Raw genomic sequence first — 22766 nt, 5'->3', positions numbered from 1 at the left:
AACGAAATCAAGTGTATGAATTTATTTCGAAACGAAATCGAATCTTTATTAACATATCAATTTAAAATAAAATGTAGGAGGATATAAAAAAATGAAAAAATACATATCTATGAAATAAAAGCAATATATTTGAATTATTTGTTAATTATATGGAATATATTTGATGAAAAATAGGCAAATATTTGTAATCAATTTGACTCTGGTTTAAAGCGGTAAGGGATCATCGTAGCAGCGCCACTTATTTCTGCTGAATGTTCCGCTCATTTCTTGTTACAAGTAACGGTTAGGTAAAAAAAGATATTGGATACCGTGGCATAAGTTTAACTTGTAAAAAGCGTATTTAACGTAATTTAAATTGAAAATAAAATTATATTTTGTATAATAAAATAGAAAAGAGGTTGATTGTGAAAATTATCATAAAAGAGTGGCAAGAAAATCCAGACGAGTGGCGCGTCTGTGCAAACGGCTCCTCTTTGGTTGCATGACGTAATTGTATTGATCGCGGAAGAAGAGCCGAAAGTCGCGCATTCGCCATCTTGGACGAATTGTGGAAAAGAAGTTTCTGTGTCTCGCAGGCGCGGTACGCTTATAATAATTCTAATCCGTGACAATCCGGACATTAATTAATTTAACTGGGAATTAACCCTTTTGTGAATTAGAAACCCATTCGGAGCGGACCAAGGTAAGTCATTATTTCTTTGATTTACTTCTCCGTCCAAATCTTTTTTTCTACGTGGAAACCTATCTAACTTTGTCGTCTGATCATTCACTTTCAGAAGCATTCTTTTTATTTAATATAATTACCATGATATCTTGATCTTTTCTAAGCTGCTAATTTTACTAACTCTCTATTGTTGTTTAATTTCATGCATATTTTGACGTGAATCTTCTTGTTTTGGATTTTCTTCGTTTTGACATCGCAATTCTGGGGTTGGGTCCGATCTTTATATTCTATCTATATTTCATATTTTCTAATTATCATTTTTCGTTTATTTCATTTAATAATCCATTATCCTGTTCGTCATCCTTTATTTTTCTTCATTCTATGTTCATCGCATCCATTTCCTTCTCGTAACAAAGCTTTGCGAAACTCTTTTGTCCGCTTTCTACTTTTCGCATCGAGCAACATTATTCTTTCATACCATTCTTTATACAGTATTATTCATCAATTTTGTCCAATTGTATTTGTTAATATTTTCATTTGCAAATTATGATTGATGCGAAACAAACCTGATTCGTACCAGTTAGTTTTTTGCATAATTTAATAACTATCATTCGCGATAGCTTTCTTTTCTCTCTCTCTCTCTCTCTCTCTCTTTCTCTTTCTCTCTCTCTCTCTCTCTCTCTCTCTCTCTCTTTGCCCTCTCTTTTCTTCCGTTTTTGTTTATTTAATTGTATTAATAACTATTAACTTTTTATGCTTTTTCTTCATTATACACATATATCTTTAATATATTATAAACATTGTGGTCAAAGATTAGGAAAGATTTATTACATCTAACAATTTCATTATGTGTAAGATTGGAAAAAGTAAATCCTGGTTTCTAAGTTTTGCATAAAATGTCCTTCATATTTATGTTAAGATATATGTGTGGTGTACATTTTAATATTTCATGGAACTTCTTGATAATGTACAATGATTTAATTTAGAAAAATTATTAATCATAATTTATTTGCTGACAGCTTATAATGATAATAAACACGTCAAAAATATTTCTTTTTAATAATGAATTCGAAGTCACCTCAAATTTTTCAAATGGAACCATATAATTCTTTTTCCATTATATTGTAGAGGATATTAAAATGTATTCAACATGCATGAAACATTATATAGTTATTCATAATATCAAGTTTATAGCAGTAGAAGTAGTAATATTTATCTTTGGTTCAGTCTTTTGAACAAAATAAATTCAAGCACAAAATACAGCTTGAAAATAATTACTTTATTAAATTTTGGTTTAATAAGATCCAATTAATGTCGCTTTCTGCAATTGTATTCTTCTGTAAAGATTTGAATATGTTATTCTTAAATTGATAGAACAATGTTCTATGCTTATATTTATATTATTTACAAGTGACTGAATCAAAAAGACAAATATTACTACTTCATTGCTGTAATTTGATATTACATCAATAAATGTGTTAAGTTATGGTTTTTGAATATATCTTAATATTTTATACAATAATATTGTAGAAAGATAATTACTTAGTTTTATTTAAAATACTTAAAATAACCTTGAGTTCGCTATAAAAAAGTATTTCCAAAATGTTTATTATTGTTATATATTGTGTATTAGACATAGATAAATTTCATTTAACATCTTTGTGAACATATAAAAATATTGGGAAATGCTCAGAAACACATTTGTAACTACTATATTATTGTATTATTACAGTAACAGATACTCATTACTCTACAATGTAATGATTGTTTGTATGTGTTAGTAAAAAAGAATAAGCATGTGATCACTGTTTTCTTTTTTTACTTCACTGAAAACCTGAGAAAATGCTATAGCTGCAACTACAGCTGTTTTGTACAATAAAGTGTTAATAATCTTTTTTTGTAACATTGTTGCAAATAGTTGAAAAGTTGTTAGAATGAACAGTAAGCAGGTAATATCAAGGAAAAGATAACTATAAAACTACATAAAATATTTTTTATACAATGTTAATGAATTATGTAAAAAATATTTATTTTTATTTTTATATCATAGAATTATGTTTAATTTTGTTACAGTAAAAACTATAGATGTATATAAATATCATTTATGTTTTCAGACAAAGGGTTCGTTCTTTGGGTCTGATTGATACTAAATGGTTGCCTGCAGACAGCATGTCTACTCTGTCAGGGCTTGTGTCGAAGGGGGAGAAAGGAAAATCCAAATTTCAATCATTAGACATCAATAGCTTGTACCGGGTGAGTAGGGTGAGTTGGCTAAACAGTTTTGTTCTTTCCCTCCATCCTTATTTGTTATTTCCTTATTTTTACTCCTATCTTCCCTCCAGCTTTTCCATTCTTTATACCTTTTTTTTTGAGTATATTTGCTTTTCGTATTCATTTATTTTGTATTTTTATAATAATTATTGTATATATTACCATTAAAAAATAAAAGTATTAACAAGCAATTGATTGCTTAAAGAAAAGTGGGATTGGTATCCGATTTATACTTGCAGGGAGAGTCTTTAGAACAACATCAGCAAAAAAACACACTACCACGCAAACATGGAATGCAAAGTCTTGGGAAAGTGCCTTCGGCACGGCGACCTCCCGCTAATTTGCCTAGTTTAAAAAGTGAACATAGCAGTAACGATCCAGCTGTCAGTCTTGTGCCAAGCGGAGGAAGTGGTTGGGCTACTACCAAAGAGTCAACAACTACCACTACTGCTACAACCACCACGACTGTAACTGCATCAGATACATCCACTGTAACTTTCGTAAAAATATTCGTTTGTTACGTAAATTTTAGACTTCATATTTGTTCAAAAATATCTGTTAAATTATAAAACAGTATATATTTTCTATATATAAAAATTTATATATATTCATTGTTATTATTCTATACATTCTATATATATGCTATTTTATTCTTCTACTTTCCATATAATTATTAAGGATTACAGAAGTAATTGATGAAATAAATTATTTTATTTTTAGGCAAATTCTTCAACAGCACAATGTGTGACAGGAACCATCACAACATCATTACATCCATTACTCCCAGGGCAACAAAATACCTCACAGTCTTCATATTCTTCCGATATAAACAACAAATCATCATGGAGTGCAATAATGAGCAGATCTGGAGATGGTATGTAAAGTTATATCATAAAAAATAGCATGTGACATATTTATTGTTTGATATAAGACTGTTATATGAATATTTTTGTACAGTTGTATGTACAAAATATATACAAAATATGTGTACAATTTTCCCTTTAAATTTTGTTGTATTTGTGATTATTGACATGATTTATGTATATATAAAAACTCCCTGCAATAGATTAATGATATTTATGCAGTATAATATAATATAAGTTAATCATACATTTGGTCTTTAAGCAGGATGTATTTCTTCTTATCTTCTCGTTTGCTTTATTTTAAATATTATTTATGAATTATTAACTTACACGAACTAGTAACTACTATACTTGTTTCATAACTTATAAAGCATAATTTATTTTGTAGAATTTTATTTGTTGTAAACCTACCATAATTAAAAATTAGTGTAATATCGAATTAACGATCACGTAATCATAATGGGATTTTTCATTGCTATTGAAATATAGGTACTGTATCAGGAGGCCAACAACAGTCACAACAACAGCAGCAGCAGCAGCAACAGCAAACGGCAAGTCGGGAATTAAGTGCGCAATACGGACCTGGACCAAGTTTACGGCCTCAAAGTATTAAAAATTCTATTATTATATATTAAAAATGTTAAATAAATGATTCTTTTTATTAAATGAAATAAATAATTTATTTCAGCGGAAGGAAGTTGGATACAAGGTGGAAGTCGTACAGGCAGTGGTGCAGGAATAGCAACTACAGGTCCTGGAAGTGGGAGTTCAGGGGTCCAGGCCCCCCCTTTGAATATCACTGGATCAGGAGGACATACCGACATATCTGCTGGCGGACGACAGAACTTGGTCCAGTCTCCCAACATGGGAATGGGCCAGGGAGGCCCTCATAATTCTTCAAACAGTCAAAATGCTGTGAGTTCTAATTCTCATCAAATTGGTCCAAATCTACATCACTACAGAGGACTTATTCCTCCATTTGTAAGCTTTATTATTTATATGTTTTATCGTTGACAATATTATTTGATTTAGTTCATCAAATTAACTTTTTTGAATATATCCAGATGTACAGAGGAAATTTTTCTGGTGGGTTTCCTTCTCAATTTCCGGCAAATACAAGTTCTGGTGCACCTAGACCTCGATTCAATTATCCCTCAGAACGATTTCCTCCTCCGCCTGTTCGTCAACAAGAACGCGAACGCGTTCCTGAAGAAGAAATTATTACACGACCAATTATTAAAGAAGAAGATCTTACTCGAATGGACGATATTTCTCGCGATGCTGGCTGGGCAGCACATGACGATATTGATTATAATCAAAAGCTTGCCTTCAGCGACGACGAACCTGATCCTGAACCTTCGAAAAAGGATGAAAGAAAGGACAATAAGGAAGAAAAAATAGAGGAAAATTCAACAGATGACAAAGAGAAGACAAGAGATAACCGTGATAACCGAGAAACTCACGATAATCGAGATTCGAAGGAATCCCGAGATCAAGCAACTCATCGTTCGTGGACTCAGAATACTTTATCCCGTGATTATCGTGGTTCGAACGGGTCTGGTAGTTATAGCGGTCAGTCACAACTGCATTCGGTGCATTCTTTAAGAGGTCAGAACATTTATGTGACTTAGGTGCAAATCTATAGAGTTGAATTCATTTTCATTTGTACTAGTTAAACTAAACTAACCACTTATGTACATCGTGTTATATCTCGTAAATTTGTTTGTTTATCACTTTCGTCTTCACTTTGAAAACAGGTGTAGAAGATGACGAAGCGTGGAACGAGAGACGCAGACTGAAAGTTGTTGAAGTAGCGTCGGCGGTTGAACGTGCTCGACAACGGAAAGAAGAGGAGGAAAAACGATATCAGGAATCAACTAGACAAGCGGCAGCTAAAAAATTGCAAGATTTAGAGCAAAAGTTGAAGGAGAAACAAGCTAATGAATCTAAAGGTTTAATAAGCGTTCCACCAGTGCCTATTCCAGTTCCTGAGTGGGAACGAGAAAGGGAAAACAGGGAACGCGAGCGATCTGAAGGAAAAGATGAAAAGTCACTAAACCGTGAATTACGTGAAACTAGAGACGGTCCAAAAGATAACAGAGATTCACGTGATCAGTTAATATCAGATTTTCGACAAGGGGACCGACAGAGTTTCACGAGACAAGATAGTATTCGTAGTGAACGTGATAGAGAACGAGACCGCGATCGTGATCAAAGGGATACGAGAGATCGTGAGCTACATGCTTCATCCTCGCGATATTATAAAACTAATTTACCACCTCGATTTCAAAAGCAACAGGCGGAAAAAATCAATGCTGGTCTTAATCGAGTTTTTCCTAATACCGAAAGATCAACTACGCAATCCGTTCCATTTTCTCAGCAATACGATCCTGGTAGATGGGTTCATAGTCACAGCTCTTTAAGTAAGTTCAATTATTTTTTGGCCTTTTCAATGATAAGCTTGAACGGATACGTATAGCAGATGGAAGAAATATAGGAAGGTCATAAATCAGTCAAAGACGTTAATGTTTTCAATGTTTTAAAATTCTAAATAGCAATTTAAAGTTGTGAAAGAAATTTTAAATATCTATTCACAAGCCACTCTAACACCCTTACGGCTGTATCAATCGGTGTCTCGTTGTTTAATATTTTAATTTATGATCGGACTATATCGCTTCCACTAATTATAGATGCACGCCTATATATATATATCTATATATATTTTTGCCATATACGCGTACTTTTGCATGTATCTATATTACACATACAAACATCAAGTACGTTTACGTTGGACAAATATATGTCTACTCATGAATGTCTGTGACAAAAAAATGAGTATTTAATATTTTTGCTTTGGAAAATCTGAAATAATGATTTTCGTTGTTCTCCATTTCTGTTATTTTTATCTACATGTGAAAAATTATTACTGTTATATTCAACGAAGCTTGTATTAGTAGACAACAACTTAAAAGCATCATCATCTCATGGAGCGTCACAACGCCGAAGTAGAACAGATTCAGATATTTCCACTTCGATGGATGATGATCGACCTCCATCCCGAGACTATCGTGGTTCTCTACTTCGAGACGATCGATATCGTCATTCTTCTCATCGACCGTACGACACACGCAAATCAGGTGGTTACTACGATGAATATACTCGCAGTTGTAGAGATCACGAGTATGATGACAGACATTCTCGTGATTCCTGGGAACGTGAAAGATACTTCGACGACACTAAAGATCGAGATTCAAAGGATAGCATAGAGTCCAGAGATAACAGAGAAACTCGCGATATTCGTGATAATCGTACCACCAGAGATGCCCGAGATGCGAGAGAGATTCGAGAAAGAGATAACAAGGATAAAAAGGATTATGATAATTATATAAAGGTGTTAAACTTTATTATTACTAGTAGTAATAGTATTTTTATTTATCTTGCCGATCTTATCAATAGTATATTATTTTAAATCTTCGAAATTTCTAATATTTCTTTATTATTAATCCTATATTATTAATACAATGAATATATGTTTACATATTCTAACTCTTTTTTTCAAACTTATGTTCATCTGTAGGATCCCTTTGATGATCGTAATCGTGAACGTGATCGCGAACGTGATCGCGAACGTGATCGCGAACGTGATCGTGAACGTGATCGCGACCGTGAGCGTGAACGTGAACGAGAACGAGATCGTGATCAAAGAGAAAGATCAGAAAGTACTGAATGGCGCGAAGAACGTATCATTCAAGATCGAATGATCGATAATCGTCGTGATATACAAAGAGAAGAACGAATGGAACGCAACGAACGTCCGCAAAGACCAGATTCTCGTGATAGTCGTGCTTCTCGAGAATCAAAGACATCTTTGCGAGATGATGATTCGCACAAATTGCGAGACTGCAGTTCCTGGGTAAATGAAGTTGTCGATTATGAAGAAAATAAACGAGATGTCTACCATGAAGATATCCGAGAAAGAGAACGAGAAAGGGAACGAAGGCAACCGCTAGGACCGGTAACTAAAGAAAGAATTGAAGCAGACGAATTGAAAAACGAAAAGCGTAATCTAACTCAATTAAAGCGAGCAAGTTCCGATCAAGATAAAAAAGATCAGACGAAAGAATCATCGTCGACTATAGAAGCGAAGAAGGAAATGGATGTTTGGAATAGAAAAGTCGATCGAGTTAATGAAAACAATCGAGTAATGGAAAGAGGTGATAACTCGCCAAAAGCCTGGGCGGATGCTGTTTCTCCGACGTTCGAAAAGGAAGAAGAAAAAACTTCAGAACCTATTAAGAACGACAAGGATTCGGAGGATTTGAAGCAAAATTTCGAGAAGTTAAGTTTAGAAAAAAGAGAAGACACGTTGAACGAAGATGAAGCGGTGGAACAACAGGTGAAGGAAGATAAACGAGAGAAAAATATTCGAAATAGAACTAGCAGTGGCGGATCAAATTCCAGAGTGCGTGATTCTCGAGGTGGACGTCAATGGGGCAGCACCTATAGCGTGTATGCACGAGGTTGGCGTGGTCCAGAAACAAGAGGACGAAGAGGTGGACCTAGAGCCGCCACTAGACCAGCTTCTGCTAGAAGTGGTTCATATGGACATACGGATTCGGAAAATAGCGCTGATGAAGTGTCTGGCTCAACAGAGTCTGGCAAAGAAGAGAAGAAATCGGCTAGATCACCGAAACCTAGTCAAAAAGCAGAAAAAGAAGAACGCAATCGTGAAGTAATAGTGTCTGGTCGAGATGAAAAACGGGCCGATTATTCTCAATCACAACGCAGCGAAAAACGAACTTACGATAGTAAAGTAAGTCGTGAAGGTTTTGCACCTTCGGGTGAACCGTCTCGCCGCGGTCGAGGAAGTAGTTTCCGAATTCGAAGTACAACTGCTACCGGCAGCCGAATGGAGGGATATGGACCTCCATCTAGTAAGAGTCCTTTTTCCTCTGAGCGTAATATCGATGAAAAACAAAATTCTATGCGACAGAATCCTTCAACACCTACTCCAGAAAAGGAGGTAAATTCTCTGTTACCATCACAGAACGAATCTACAGACGATAAAATTATAGCAAAACAACAAGCGCTTACTGCTGGAATAACTGGAAAGCGTGCCAAATCTCCAAACCAGCAGTCTCAACAAACTCAACAATCTTGTAACAAGCAAGATACAAGTCACACAAGCAGCAATGTTCCTTCTCAAAAGGTACAAGTTACAAGAAAAGAGGAATCTCGCTCAAAAAGAACTCGCAGTGCAAGTAGAAAGGTAAGTTTTAGATAATTTGTAAACGGTTTTTTCATTCTTTATATTCTTCTTTTCTTTCTTCCCCCGTTTCTTCTTTTATTCTTAATAAACATTTAAGTCGTTTCTATATAATATTATTTTAACAGAATAAGCAATAATTTACATTTGAATCCATTCCATGATTATAGGGTAGAGATAACCGTGAATTGCGTTACCGTGGCAGTGGTAGTAACGTATCGAAGCAAACATCTTCGGATGTAGGAAATGAAGATTGGGAAACCACGTCCGAGAACAGCGAGGACCACGCAGAGGATCACAAAGAGTCACGTAACAGTCGTAACAAACAATTTTCTGCGCGTGCAAGCACGGGTAGTAATCAAAATGTCGTAGCGTCAAACGTGCATTCACGTAGAAATGAACAGACAGGAAACAATCGGGAACAACGAGAAAAAAATGTAAAGTCTTCCAATACAGCGTCTCGGGCGCCTGGCGCGGAGAAACGAAATCTACAGAATTCCAGTTTCGCCAATCAGAAAAATCATTCCAGCAGCATTCCGCCGTTGATACAAACGGCTCAAGTACAAAACGGAAGATCGAGAAATCAAACTTCTGGTAGCAATTCGACAACGTCGGGTAAATCAATGATAAAGGATAGTACGGTGAATCGTATAGATGAAATAAAGTTAAGCGATCCTAATTTAGTTAATCAAACTCTCAATGATATCAATAAGAGATCCCAAGGAAAGGAGAAAAAGGCTATAATCGATTGCGAAATGGAAACGAATAATTGTACGGAGGATAGTCCTAACATCGTTGAAGATAAAGTTGATTCAGATGGTTTCCAAGAGGTTCGTTCAAAGAAGAATGTAAAAGAATCTAGACATGGCCAAAAAGAAGAGACAAAACCATTGAAACGTGAAAAGGAGAAAGATAGAGAACGCGATCGTTCTAAGTCGAAAGCAAATGGGGGTTCACAGCAAACGACTTCATTGCAACAAATACAAAGTATACCGCCTTTGCTTGGTCAAGCCATTCCACAACCGGCAAATATGGTACAAAAACAATATGATAGAACTTTACGAAGCCAAAAGCTTGCGCCCAGATTCCAAAAACAGCGCTTAGCTAAACAGCAGCAACAGCAACAGCAACAAATGTGTGCATCTGAGCCAAACGATGCAACTAAAATCAATAATTCATCAAATAATTTCGGTAAAGATTCGTCAAGCAGCGGCCCTGCACCTCCACCATCTGTAAACGCTTGGGATAAACCGTTTACAACGAGTCAATTACAATCTAATTCTCCATCAGCTGTTCCTACTGACATCCAGTTGATAACTGGTTTATCTACGCAGAGCGAACATGGTCATATTCACAGCCACGAAGTTAATGAGCAGACAAATTCTGGTAATAGTAGCCAACGAAATTCACCAAATGGCGAAAAAAATGCTGGAAAAAGTTTGAAAGACCAACTGATTGAAAAAAATTCAGTCTCTGATGTTTCTTCACCACCTGTGCAAACGTTAATTTTTGAGAATACGAATTATTCAAAAACTACCAAGGCTGGTCCTTCTGATTTAGCAGTAAAAACCAAATTTCCGAATCATATAAAAGCTCAACAACAACGTGTTGAAAAACGCACAGATTTGGAAGAAGAAGGTAATACCTCTGCCACCATCCAACAACAACAACAACAACAGCAGCAACAAAGTCTACCTGTGGCATTTTCAAATAAACCAAGTGACTTGATAAAAGATAAAAATCAAGAGCCGATTCAAATGCCTCTTTCGTTTAATAAAAACGAAGATAACGCAGATATGAAATTAGATTTCACCTTTGATTCAGATCTCTCTCAATTAACCGAAGACAAAAGTAAAAGCTTAGGAATGACCCGATCTATGCACATGGCTACTGGTCAAAATACTATTTCACCTTCTACGGCAGAGCTTAACTTAAAAATTGCATCGGTAAAAAAAGTATGGGAAAATGCACCTATGCCAACCGTAGTCGAGCACGAGGATGGTAATGTCGTCAATACAGCTAATACTTTCCCTCAAGCGTTCGAAAGTACGGATGTTGATGACAGTTACAGCCCTCATCAACAATACAATCAAAATAACATGAAAAATGAAATAACTACTTCAACGAATGTGTGCAAGGTGAGAAATCATTTCGCGAACATTATATCATGTTATCATGCATGCATATCTGAACTATTACATCACTAGAAATTGACTCGACATTCAGTATAAATTTGAGTAAAATGCATTTTTTCCAGTTTGTTCATTCTGTTCTTTACTCCAATTTTAACGTTCTTTACTCGTACTTGAAAATTCCCTTAAATAGTTATCATGGTGAAAATCAGAAAGGTAAGTGGCTAACGCGCATTGTTTCAATTTTATTTCTATTAGAGAGTCATTTGTTCATTTTTTTTTTTTTCATTCTTTTTGTTTTGTTTCTTTTTGTCCCCATTCTTTTCTCTCTCCTGTTTTGGCATATCTCTTCTAAATATTAACATCAGTAAATACTCATTTTACATATCAATTGCCTTCGTTACCATTGTATTATTAAGATATTATCGTGCTCATCATCATTATCATTTTTGTTATAATATTTTTTTCTCTCAAATTATTTATTGTCTGTATTATCATTGCTTTTATTATTTATTGCATTAATATCATGATCATCTCAACAGTTATACCCTTTTACTGGATATAATCTCTTTATTATTGATTTTCCTCACTTAATTAAACTTACGCGGTTAGCGATGAACCTAACTATTTTCACCAGAATTCAGAAGAAGATTTAGAAAAAGAAGAGAAAATCGTTTCCCAAAATTCGCATTATTCCGTCAGCATCGATTAGAACGGCAGTTGATAGTGATGTAAATAGAAAACTAAAAATAACGAAACACCATGTCCCCTGTGGGAAGATGCTGACTCTTTGCCTGATGCGCAGCTGGTTCCCCCGCAGGTGAAGCCGCAGCAACAATCCTCGGGCAGCAGCAGTGGTCAGTCTGGTTCAACGGTTCCAGGGCCAAGTCCTATTGGAGCAGGTCAAAGTCCTATTGGGCATCCTCCTGTCAGTCTCCAAGGACCATTGAGCCCACCTCCATTCAATTCCACGGGACAACCTTCTCATATTAATTACCAGGTGAAAAATTATTTTGGAAATGCTTGCCTATACTTTTCATGTTTCGTATTTCGCATTATTGCAGAATCTGTCATAGGCTATAGGATACAAATTTTGTAACTTAGTATTGTGCTTAATGTGCATTTCTATTTTGTTCTATTACTATCATTATTTTATTTTAAATATTTTTATTTTTCAGGAGTTTCCCCAATATCCAGGATCTCAAGCTGCGCAATATGGTAGCATGTCTGCTATACCTTCTCCGCCAGCCGTGTTATTTAACACTGGCTCCGGTCAACTTCCAGCTCAAGCGGGTGGTCTTTATGGAGCGTTTCAGTTAGACCAGAGCCGATCTCCTTTCACACAGTATCCACCATATGCGCCATCTCTTCAAAATTCGTTCAGTCAACAGAACGTTTATTTGCAACAACCCCCACCTCCGCCACCGCATGCACCGAATGCGCCAACTCCGGATATGTATCAAAGCAATCTTTCACAGTACCGGATCGTAAGTAATTGTCCTGTGTAACGTACCCCGTTTCGCATTCGAGAAAATTGTTTCAACAACTACAAATCACATATCAAATATCGTTCTCTATCGCAATCCGTTGCTACGTGAATAAATAATAAAGAAAGAAAAGGAACGATTATTCGGTGCTGAAATTAATTTGATACAAGAATATATATACAGGATGTTTTGTGAGGTATTATTTAATCAACTTGATTCATATATTGAACATACTCTGAATAAAAAAAATAACATATGCAATAAAGATTTGTTTCGTTTTATTTTGTTAATCAATTAGATACTCTATTATTACTCTCGTTGAAGCTATATGCATATGAGGATATTTTCTGTTTAAAAGTTTAGTATATTAGTAAACTAACTAAGTCGAATTTAAAAGCTTGAACCAAATATCATGCACAAGCTTTGTGTTAATTATTGAGAACGAAACAAACCTACTATGCATGTTAGTTATTGGGAATATACGTGGTTAAAATTTGTTGAATATCTCATTGAACATATGTATATATAATATAATAAAATACAAGAACGTTCACTTTTCACAGACCGCAGCTGCTGCTCCGCCATTTGGACAAAATCAGCAGCTTAGTAATAATCCAAATACAGTTCTTATTAGCTCTTCTTCAAATTCTTTGATGTCAGCCAGTGTGAAGCCATCCTCTCAACCAATTGGAGCTATCGGAACTAAAGCTCCTCATTTTCAAGCACCGTCTGCTCCTCAACCAAACCCAGTACGTCTTAGTTTAGTTTAACGACATATGGTTAATACTTATTTAATTTCCTGCACGAAGTTATTTATCAGATTATTTGCAAGATGCGTATATCTTTTTTTTTCTTTTTTTTTCTTTTTTTCTTTTTTTTTTTTTTTTAGTTAACGTACATACCATATGATCCAAATCAAGTACTCGGCGTGAGTGGCAGTTACATGGGCAATTCCCAATTGGTACAGAGACCCGGTCCGAACGTACAAGCCTCGGCTAATAGTTACTATAGCGCAACTTCGGCTGGTAAGTAATGAAATGTATATGTATTGATAATTCCTAAAATAAACTATCATTATTATATTTTCATTTATGATTCTTTGATATTTCTATTTATTTTAGATGTATTTCCCGGATCGCAAACAGGTTTTTATCAGCCAGGGGGGGCTACACAGCAAACTGGTACTCATTATGGACTTCAGGGATTTGGTCAGCACAGCCAAAGTTTGGCAACTGGCAGTGCTGCTCCTGTTGGACTTCAAAACTTCAGCTCAGGCTTTTTATCTAGTTCGGGGTTACAGATTGCTGCAGCAGCTCAGCAGTTTCGTAATCCGACAGGAGGACTACCTGGACCAGCAAACACAGGCCCTACTTTTCTTAGCAAACATCAACCACAAGAACAGCCTAGACAATTAAAGAGTCCATCGGGGAATCAGCAAGATGTGCTTGCATCAGTTTTCAGTTCTAGTAAATTGAATTACTTTTTATTAAATTATTATGGCGTTCTTTGGAATCTATATAATGCCAAGAAAACTTTGCAGCACCACAAATTCCATCTCCGAAATCAAGAAACTGTAAGCAACAATCTTCATCTCAACAACCACAACCTAGTCCAACGCAACATCACAAATATCAACAGTATCAAGGTGTTAGTCAGTCAACTTTGGTAAGTCATTATGCTTAGATCATCAATAACAAACTGTATTTGCTATGTTCTTACATTTATAATTAAGTCTTTCAGTCTGCTGAAGCAAATTGTAAGTTAGGAGAACAATAAATAATAATTATAGAGATGAGATAACAATAGTAGGAAATAGGTAATTAATTTTTTGATAAAATTGACAATAACAAGTAACTAATATTTACAACGGACAATTGATAAAATTGTAATATATAGAATATTAAATTAAAAAAGAAAAGATTGATAATGATGAAATTATTATAGATTTTACAACAAAATATTCGTGGCATGGGCATGCCACCACGTGCTGGAATTCAACCATCGCAACAAAGATATCCACCGCCCATTCAGAGACCAGTTGTTCCATTTACACCGGGTCCAAATCCGAATAATCCTACGCAACAACAGCAACAACAACCTAATTGCATGCCGTCGCAACAGCAGCAGCAACAAGTTCAAATAAACCGCCACAGACCGAATCTGCATCAACAGCAACAACAGCAACGAAATATGAAGATGCAACAACAATACTATTCTACTCAAGGTTCGCATTTATTATATCATAATAATGCTAATATAAACAACTGTTGTAGTATCATCAAATTAAAAAATTCAAACTAATTCTTATATTGTTTTATTTTTTCCTTTTAGGAAACGTTAAAATGGACACAAATGAAAAGACAGATTCACACAATGATAAAATCAACGATGGTAGTTCTGGTGCTCAGCAAGGAGGCGCTAAAACAAACGTAAATTCACAAGACAATGACAATAAGGAAGAAGTGAATCAACAAAACGAGTGAATTGTGACAAAGAACATTCGATCTACATTTTGAAAATGCAATTTGCGATCATATATAATGGTGCGACATCGATCGAAAGGTAAATGATAATGATTAACTTGTCATACGTGTGGAGCGATATGAACTCCAACTGATATTATATTTGTCGATTTAAAGCGGCTTGCGAGCTTAGAATTCGTAATTAATAATTTGGCCATGTCTAGTTAGAATAATTTAATCATGGTGTATCAAAGAAGGAAAACGATAGGTGATATTGTTGTTATACATACCAATGCTTCTCCGAATTAACAATCATAAATGTTTTACCTTTCATGAATTCTCAACAAACAAATCGCTTTTATCGAACATTCCTTTCTGTTCGAAAAAATATTGCAAATAGTAAGACGGCAGCAATGTCGGGGATGTAAGACAAATACCCGAAGTAAAGTGAAACCTGATCGATACCATCGAGGATAATTATCATCTGAAAAAGTCCCTGTAAATTACGTCTTTCAACATCAGGGACATTAACACGTTGTTCAGTTAAAAAATAAATAAATAAATAAATAAAAGAAGTTAAATGATTAGACTGACGCGCACAACGTATATTCACTCGATGTCAATCGATCATCCGAATCAATTAATTACATTATCAACTGTGAAGATAAAAAAGATGTGCACAAGACTTATGTTTCTGTATATGGACACGACGGCGGTCTGTGGTATACGATAATATTAAAATCAGATTTTTGTGAAACGTAGTTCGACAAAGATATTACACGATCGTCGCTATTATTTGTAGAGTATCACTAAAATGAAAAAAGAACAAATCGATGAAGAAGACTGTTGTTGTGTATATCGAAATTAAAACAAGAAAGTATATACATGCGATGATCGTACGAATTTGCATGACGTTCCCCAATATGACAATTAAAGAAATTCGTGTACATTAATCGTTTATTGATATACTGTGAGGTCATGGTGAAGCTTGTGAAAAATAAATAGTGCAACAATCGTTTATAGTACTGAATATATTATCATGACCTAACCACTCTCAAAAAGAGTATCGATTATTAGAAAAATAAATGATACGAGGAGTATTGCTTACAGAAATTCGAAATGCGCTCGATTTTTCGTGTATAGTAATATTCCACTAGGTTGCAGCATTGTCTGTCGCAACGTACATGTGTAGAAGAAGAATTGTATACTCCTTGCTTTCGTTGCGGTTCTAGCACTACAATAATACGATAATAATTATTATTTTATTTTAATTTTATTTTATTTGTAATACTATTGTCATCATTATCATCATCATTATTTCTATTGTATTACTATATTGCAACATATATAATATATGATCATCACCATCGCCGTCGTTGTTACTATTACCGCTGCTGTTGTTATTATTATTATTATTATTATTATTATTATTATTATTATTGTCATCATTATTATTATTATTACTTATTACTTATTATTACATTATCACTAATCCATACTATTATAGCAAAAAAAACATTACAGAGATTACTACTGCTATTCTTGCTGCTTCTACTACTACTGCTACCAACACCACTACTACTGCTGCTGCTGCTGCTGCTGTTGCTACTATTACTATTCCTATCATTATTGTTATTATTATTATTATTATTATTATCATCAGCATTACTATCATAATAATAATTACTATTATTAGCTGTAATATATGGCTGACATCGTTTCTGCTGCTGCCTTCGTTATCATCATTTCATTATCAATGCCATCATTGCCCGTCATCGTCGTTGAAATCATCATCATTACTACCATTCTACATCCCCGTTATGACGATAATGTTTTATTATTAATATTATGCAAATTTTTTTAAAATAAATAATAGTATATAAAAGAGATAAATTTTATTAATTTTTTGGAGTGACGATTACTCGTTTAATTAAATATGTTTTATGGAATTGTTAAAATATACACTGCCAATCTTATCGTCATTTCGTGTAAAAGTTACATAAATTCTTACTAAAGTTTCTTCCATAATTCTATAAGAAAGATGAGAGTACAAATCAATAACAATTTTAATTTTTCTGAAATATGTTTAATAAAAAAATATTGCTATCGCTTAATTACTTTACTCTTTTTCATGAGTATCTCCGTAAAAAGTTTAATAATCATAACTGTAAATGTATGAACAATAGCGTGAAAGCACGCGCTTGAAAAATAGTTGAGACACCGGTGCCTTTGACTTACTGCCATAAATAAATTTGTATTTCCTCGGATAGTTTTGAATAATATCGCAAGTGATTATTATGGCTTCAAAAATAATTAGTCAAATAAATCAGTTTTCTATTATTTCATTCATTGTTATTACGCATTGTAACTAATAGCTTTTAATATCAGTAATAGTACTAATAGTAGTAGTGCCAATAGTAACAGTAGTAGAAGTAGTAGTAACAACAGCTCTTTGTTTATGTGATTATTATAATAGTATAGCATTATGGATTGTAACATTAACATACAATTAGTTATTGTTCTTGATACTGTTACTGATGTTACTACAGCGTTTAATATTACAATAATATTCTTCCAGTAGTATTGCTTCATATTTCTTAATACATATATCACATTTTATATTCATTATAACATATACCATTTTCCGATATTTAGCTATAATTTTCATGATATTTCATTACATTTCATTATCTTTTATTAATGATACCAATATTACTTAAAAATACTACCACTAACCGTCGTCGTTGTCATCGTCGTTGTTGTCATCATTATCATTCTAATCATTGTTATAAATTTGATATATCAATTTTACGATACTCTCAATTAGTATAATAGAGCGTACCTTTATAATCATAATCGATTGTCATTATCATTGTCATTGATATTATTATCCTTATTGTCAACATCATCACTAACGATATAGACATCATTACTTTCACACATATATTATTAAATAATATTATCCTTACAAGTGAATATTTAGCGGCTGACAACACATGGATGAAGAAATCGAAGGACATGTAAGTAATACGGCGCAGAAGTACAGAAACCGGTTGTGTGAAAGTATCTTGAAATATTTCAAAGACTTAACGTATAATTGATTTATCCATTTGCCTATTGTCGCTTATGTGCGATGTGATCTTCTGGATTGTATATGAAAAATATAACAAATAAGATGCAGGCGCAAGGGTCTGTCGATTACAATGTAATCAAATAATAATAATGAACAATTTATCATAGTCGTGTAATATACCGATACCTTTAATAGTAGCGAAAAGTATGTGCTGTTTTGACTACAAATATTTTTAATTATTTACTACTGATGTAGAATCTGGAAATGCTACGTATGCATTGGAAAAGATGAGTAAGCACTCCGTGTATGTATGGAATGTATGCAAGTAGATAGCGGCAAAATGTTAAAACGTATGTATGAACGTGATATTGATAATAATTGTTTTTTCGGTTTATGTGTACATGTATTTCTGTATGTTTCATTTTAAAACTAAATGTTGTTTTTAAATGCTGCAAAATTACGCTACTGATTGTATGCTGCGAAAATAATGAAATTAAATAGTGCGATAAATTGCTCTTTGTAAATCTTAAAAATGTAACATAATAATATGACGGACCCTCGTAGCCAGCTTTAAGTTATAAAACATCTATGATTTCATCTATTTACAATTAAAATTTAACTTATATAAATATCTGAATAATTCAAACTTATATAAATAATTACAACATGAAAATAAAATGAATACTGATAAAGCGTTATTCTTGATTTATAATCGTAGTACTTTGCAGTATTTGCACTGTCTTACGACTGATATGAACCTATTTCTATATCTTTAAAAGTAAAACGTTTCAGATATCATTTTTTTCTCCTATTCTTAATAATTTAATTATACACACACAAGTAAAAATATTTAATATATTTCGTACTTTTAAATGTTAGATAAATACAGACTTTGATGCAAAAAAAAATTAATAAAAATATATATCGGTCTAATACAACAGAAACACTTTTTCGTTGTCTATCATATATATATCGTATATCATATCTCGTATCAGAGAAATACCGAAGAGGTAGTTGAACATACGATGTATATAATTCGTCATAGTGATGTGGTTTAAAGTAGAATGAAATTGAGACGTAAGGTAATTTTTTACGAGGATTCTTCATAACAAAAAAGATATTGTTGCTTTTGATCATTATTGTATTTATACATAAATTTCTTTTTTTTTTTAACCAGTAAAATTAATGGGGAATGAAAAAAGTGCCCTTAATGGGCTGAAAATTGACGAAAAACCTGTGGAAATAACTGATTTTTGGACGCATTATATGGCCTGTGTGAATGGTTACAATGCACAAAGGATTTCAGTGTTTGTCAGTGAGCCATCTTTACATTATAATGCAAATTTTGGAAATCCATCGCCTTTAGAGAAAGCTGCAAAGGTTAACATTGATTCATTAATTACCTTACATATTGTAGAGTGTCACATGTGCATGTATCAATCATCCTTAATTTTCTTTTTAGTTATATTATTTTAGCTAATTAAAAAATGGATATGTGTAACAATAATATACTTATGTTTCAGAATCTAATGTTATATAGACATCCATGTATATTGAAGTACGTTTCTTCATGGTCAAAAGGTAGTAAATTTTTCCTAGCTACTGAACAAGTTAAACCTTTAATTCAATCAATAGAAACCCAGAATACACTGCAAATATGCATGGGCTTATATAGTATTTTACGTGCATTGGTTTTTCTTCATGAAAAAGCATTTGTATCTCATAATAATCTTTGCGAAAGTTCTATTTATGTTACACCTGAGGGATGTTGGAAACTTGGAGGACTGGAATGTCTATGTAAATTTAATGATTTGACTTCTTCTTATTTACAAAAAATAAAAAGCTACAGATGCGAGAAAGCGATTTCTACTAATGAAGATGCAACTATCCCTTTAACAAATTTTACAACAATTGATGTGTATGCATTTGGAGTTTTAGCTGAAGAGATATTGAGACAAAAGGATCCAGGTAAACGGTATATAATTAATTAAAATTATACTCTATTTTAAATAATTATAAACAAAAATCTTAATGGATAGATATTCTGTTCTATTTTTAGATGATGTACCTAGTCTTTTAGAGTTTAAACAGTTCTGTAAAGAAAATCTGCAAAATCCAGATCCTTCTCTAAGGTGCGAACTGTCCCATGTACTACAACATCCATTCTTTACCCACGATTTTATGAGAATATATGCATTTTTAAATGAGTTAGTGTTAAAAAGTAATAAGGAAAAAGAAATATTTTTTGGGTAAATATTTAAAAAAATATTATCAATCTCTTGTGTGTTTGGTAATAGTAAAATTTTTTAATCGTATTACAGAACCTTAATAACACAATTAAGAATGTTTCCTGAAAATATTGTAGCTGAACAATTAGGTCGTTTACTTCTTTCAAGAATGGTTTTATTAGATACAACAGCACAAGAACAGCTTTTACCATTTATTTTAAAACCAAAAGGTAAAATAAAAGAAATAAAATTTTGTATAATAATATAAGTTGAGTATAAATATTGAGAATAATATAAATTTAATATAAATTGAGGATCCATGATTTTATTTACAGATGGAAATGACAATACAGATAGTAACTTATTTTCAATTTCTACATTTAAAGTCTATTTGGTACCCAAACTATTGCAGATGTTTTGTATACGAGATGTATCAATACGTTTAGTACTTTTGTCATATTTTAATTCTTTTGTGCATATATTTCAAGTAGATGAATTGAAATCTCAAGTACTTCCTGAATTACTTGTTGGAATTAAAGACACAAATGATCATCTTGTATCTGCAACATTAAAAGCATTAGCTGACATAGTTCCAATCTTAGGCGCTGCCACAGTAATCGGTGGTAATAGAGGGAAGTTATTTACAGATGGACGACCAAATAAACTGAAAGATAATAAGAAAACTAAGAACAGTATAAATGTTGAATTCGTGGTTCCTACGGATAGTATTCAAAAAGTAATTGATTTACCTGAAAGACCATCTCCAGATGGAGGTGAAGATAAAAAAGAGATTACTTCTTCCATTATCGAAGAAGAATACACGTGGTCTGATTGGGACATACAAGAAACTGCAGACGTGCATGCTCGAATTTCACAGTCTTCCGACGCAATTTTTCAATCTCAATCCAATTCCAATGATATTTCGATTTTGGATTCAACATTAAGGATTACTACAGATGCAGTATTAAATATAGATAAAAATAAAACAAGCGAATTGAAATTAACAAAGAAGTCAGCTGGTATTATATCCGATATTTCAGAGCTTGATATTAAAAATTCAAAATTAATAGATACTTGTAAAGAAGAATATGATTATTTCACAGACATGGAGCCTGTGATAAAGAAGACACAGATTTTACACATACAACAACCACAAATATTATCAAAGAGTGTATTTGACATAAAAGCGCTAAATGGATTGGAAACATCTGAAGAAAATAATGGCTGGGAGGAGGATTTAAGCGATTGGGGAACAGAAGATGTTCATGAAATAAAAACTTGAATAAATATATATTACTCCTTATAATATTTTTTGTATATAATATTTTTATTTCGAAAAAATAAGTTAATTGAAATTATTTGCTTAACCCATCTGCTACCACATGTCACTATATTGTCTACTAATCATTTTGTACTATCCCATATACAAAAGTATGTGTTGTATTATGTAACATATTGAAAATTTGAAACTTGGGCTGTGAAAAGTGATTTTTTCCTTAAACAGTGCTAACGAAAAGGATACTTTCCCTACATAAGATACTGTAATTTTTCAAAAAAATTTATAGGCGTTCGTAATTTAGGTCATGGTAATTTCATACAAATAAACGCAATATTTGATTAAATTAATATAATATACATATATGTATATTTGGTACGTATATTATATTATATGAGAAATTGAGAAGCTTCTCAGGACAAAGATATAACAGACAAAGATATTTCAAGGATCACATGCAATTGTGGAAATCATATCATTTCAAGGTCATCATAATTTTTTTAAATAAAAATATATATATACAAATTTATTGATATCTTTATAAAGCGTAAAAAAACAAATTCAATGAATAAGTATGCCAATCCTAACATTTAATCTTGAGATATTTGTGTCTAAAGTGTTGTACATTTATGTTCAATCGACAGATGGCACAATTTAGAAAATTTGTTAACTTTTGAGATTTCAAATGAAAATTTAAAGCATACGAACAAGGAATTTTTCACGATTAGTTATATCCCTGGTTTTATTTAAATATTCCCCCTAGTTTCAAGCAAGTTTAAAAATTCGTCCAAATCAGTGGACCATATAACACTATAACACCTGGTGGTGAAACAGTCGAACTAATGTTTTTACGAAATTAAAGGACTCAAATTTCTCGATCTATACGACGAGTTCTCGAACTGTTCGGATTAAATCAAAGCTTTAATTCCCATAAATCTTCTCTGTATAATATTATTCCAATTTCTTACGTAAATAATTAACTATATATATGCAATTAGCGTAAAGGGTCCTATTTTGTGCACAATGAGTGCCATCTATCAGTAA

General features: G+C 33.0%; 2 protein-coding genes across 13 annotated transcripts; both read left to right on the top strand.

Moving 5' to 3' along the window:
* Positions 1-237: 237 nt before the first annotated feature.
* nocte (no circadian temperature entrainment) lies at positions 238-18380 on the top strand. 10 transcript variants are annotated; one of them, XR_011173076.1, is made up of 20 exons: positions 238-682; positions 2779-2926; positions 3175-3435; positions 3656-3809; positions 4288-4404; positions 4487-4779; positions 4863-5406; positions 5556-6221; positions 6753-7189; positions 7376-9067; positions 9235-11202; positions 12002-12196; positions 12375-12683; positions 13247-13432; positions 13573-13708; positions 13805-14149; positions 14224-14348; positions 14628-14907; positions 15015-15245; positions 18118-18380. XR_011173076.1 is itself a non-coding variant. In XM_069112392.1 (19 exons), exons 2-19 carry the CDS (start codon positions 2834-2836, stop codon positions 15164-15166), a joined length of 7944 nt encoding a protein of 2647 aa, XP_068968493.1. In that variant the 5' UTR covers positions 238-682; positions 2779-2833; the 3' UTR covers positions 15167-16514. The 10 variants fall into 10 exon arrangements, 8 of the variants coding, with proteins under 8 accessions (XP_068968493.1, XP_068968495.1, XP_068968497.1 ...); XR_011173077.1 differs by lacking the exon at positions 18118-18380 and adding an exon at positions 16670-18111; XM_069112392.1 differs by lacking the exon at positions 18118-18380 and having other exon boundaries at positions 2779-2917; positions 15015-16514.
* LOC138179540 (protein-associating with the carboxyl-terminal domain of ezrin) lies at positions 18123-21752 on the top strand. Of its 3 annotated transcripts, XM_069112416.1 has the most exons (7): positions 19118-19300; positions 19396-19598; positions 19742-20186; positions 20278-20467; positions 20540-20676; positions 20782-21465; positions 21550-21752. In XM_069112416.1, the coding sequence occupies exons 2-7, from the start codon at positions 19404-19406 to the stop codon at positions 21726-21728; spliced, it is 1830 nt and encodes a 609-aa protein (XP_068968517.1). In that variant the 5' UTR covers positions 19118-19300; positions 19396-19403; the 3' UTR covers positions 21729-21752. The 3 variants fall into 3 exon arrangements, with proteins under 3 accessions (XP_068968516.1, XP_068968517.1, XP_068968515.1); XM_069112415.1 differs by lacking the exon at positions 19118-19300 and adding an exon at positions 18123-18165 and having other exon boundaries at positions 20782-21752; XM_069112414.1 differs by having other exon boundaries at positions 20782-21752.
* The last annotated feature ends 1014 nt before the right edge of the window (positions 21753-22766 follow it).

Source organism: Bombus flavifrons, chromosome 5 (assembly GCF_040668555.2).
Source record: "Bombus flavifrons isolate JBK064 chromosome 5, iyBomFlav1_principal, whole genome shotgun sequence".
Taxonomy (NCBI): Eukaryota; Metazoa; Arthropoda; class Insecta; order Hymenoptera; family Apidae; genus Bombus; species Bombus flavifrons.
The sequence above is the reverse complement of the archived record's forward strand: the minus strand, read 5'-3'. Positions and strand labels throughout refer to the sequence as shown.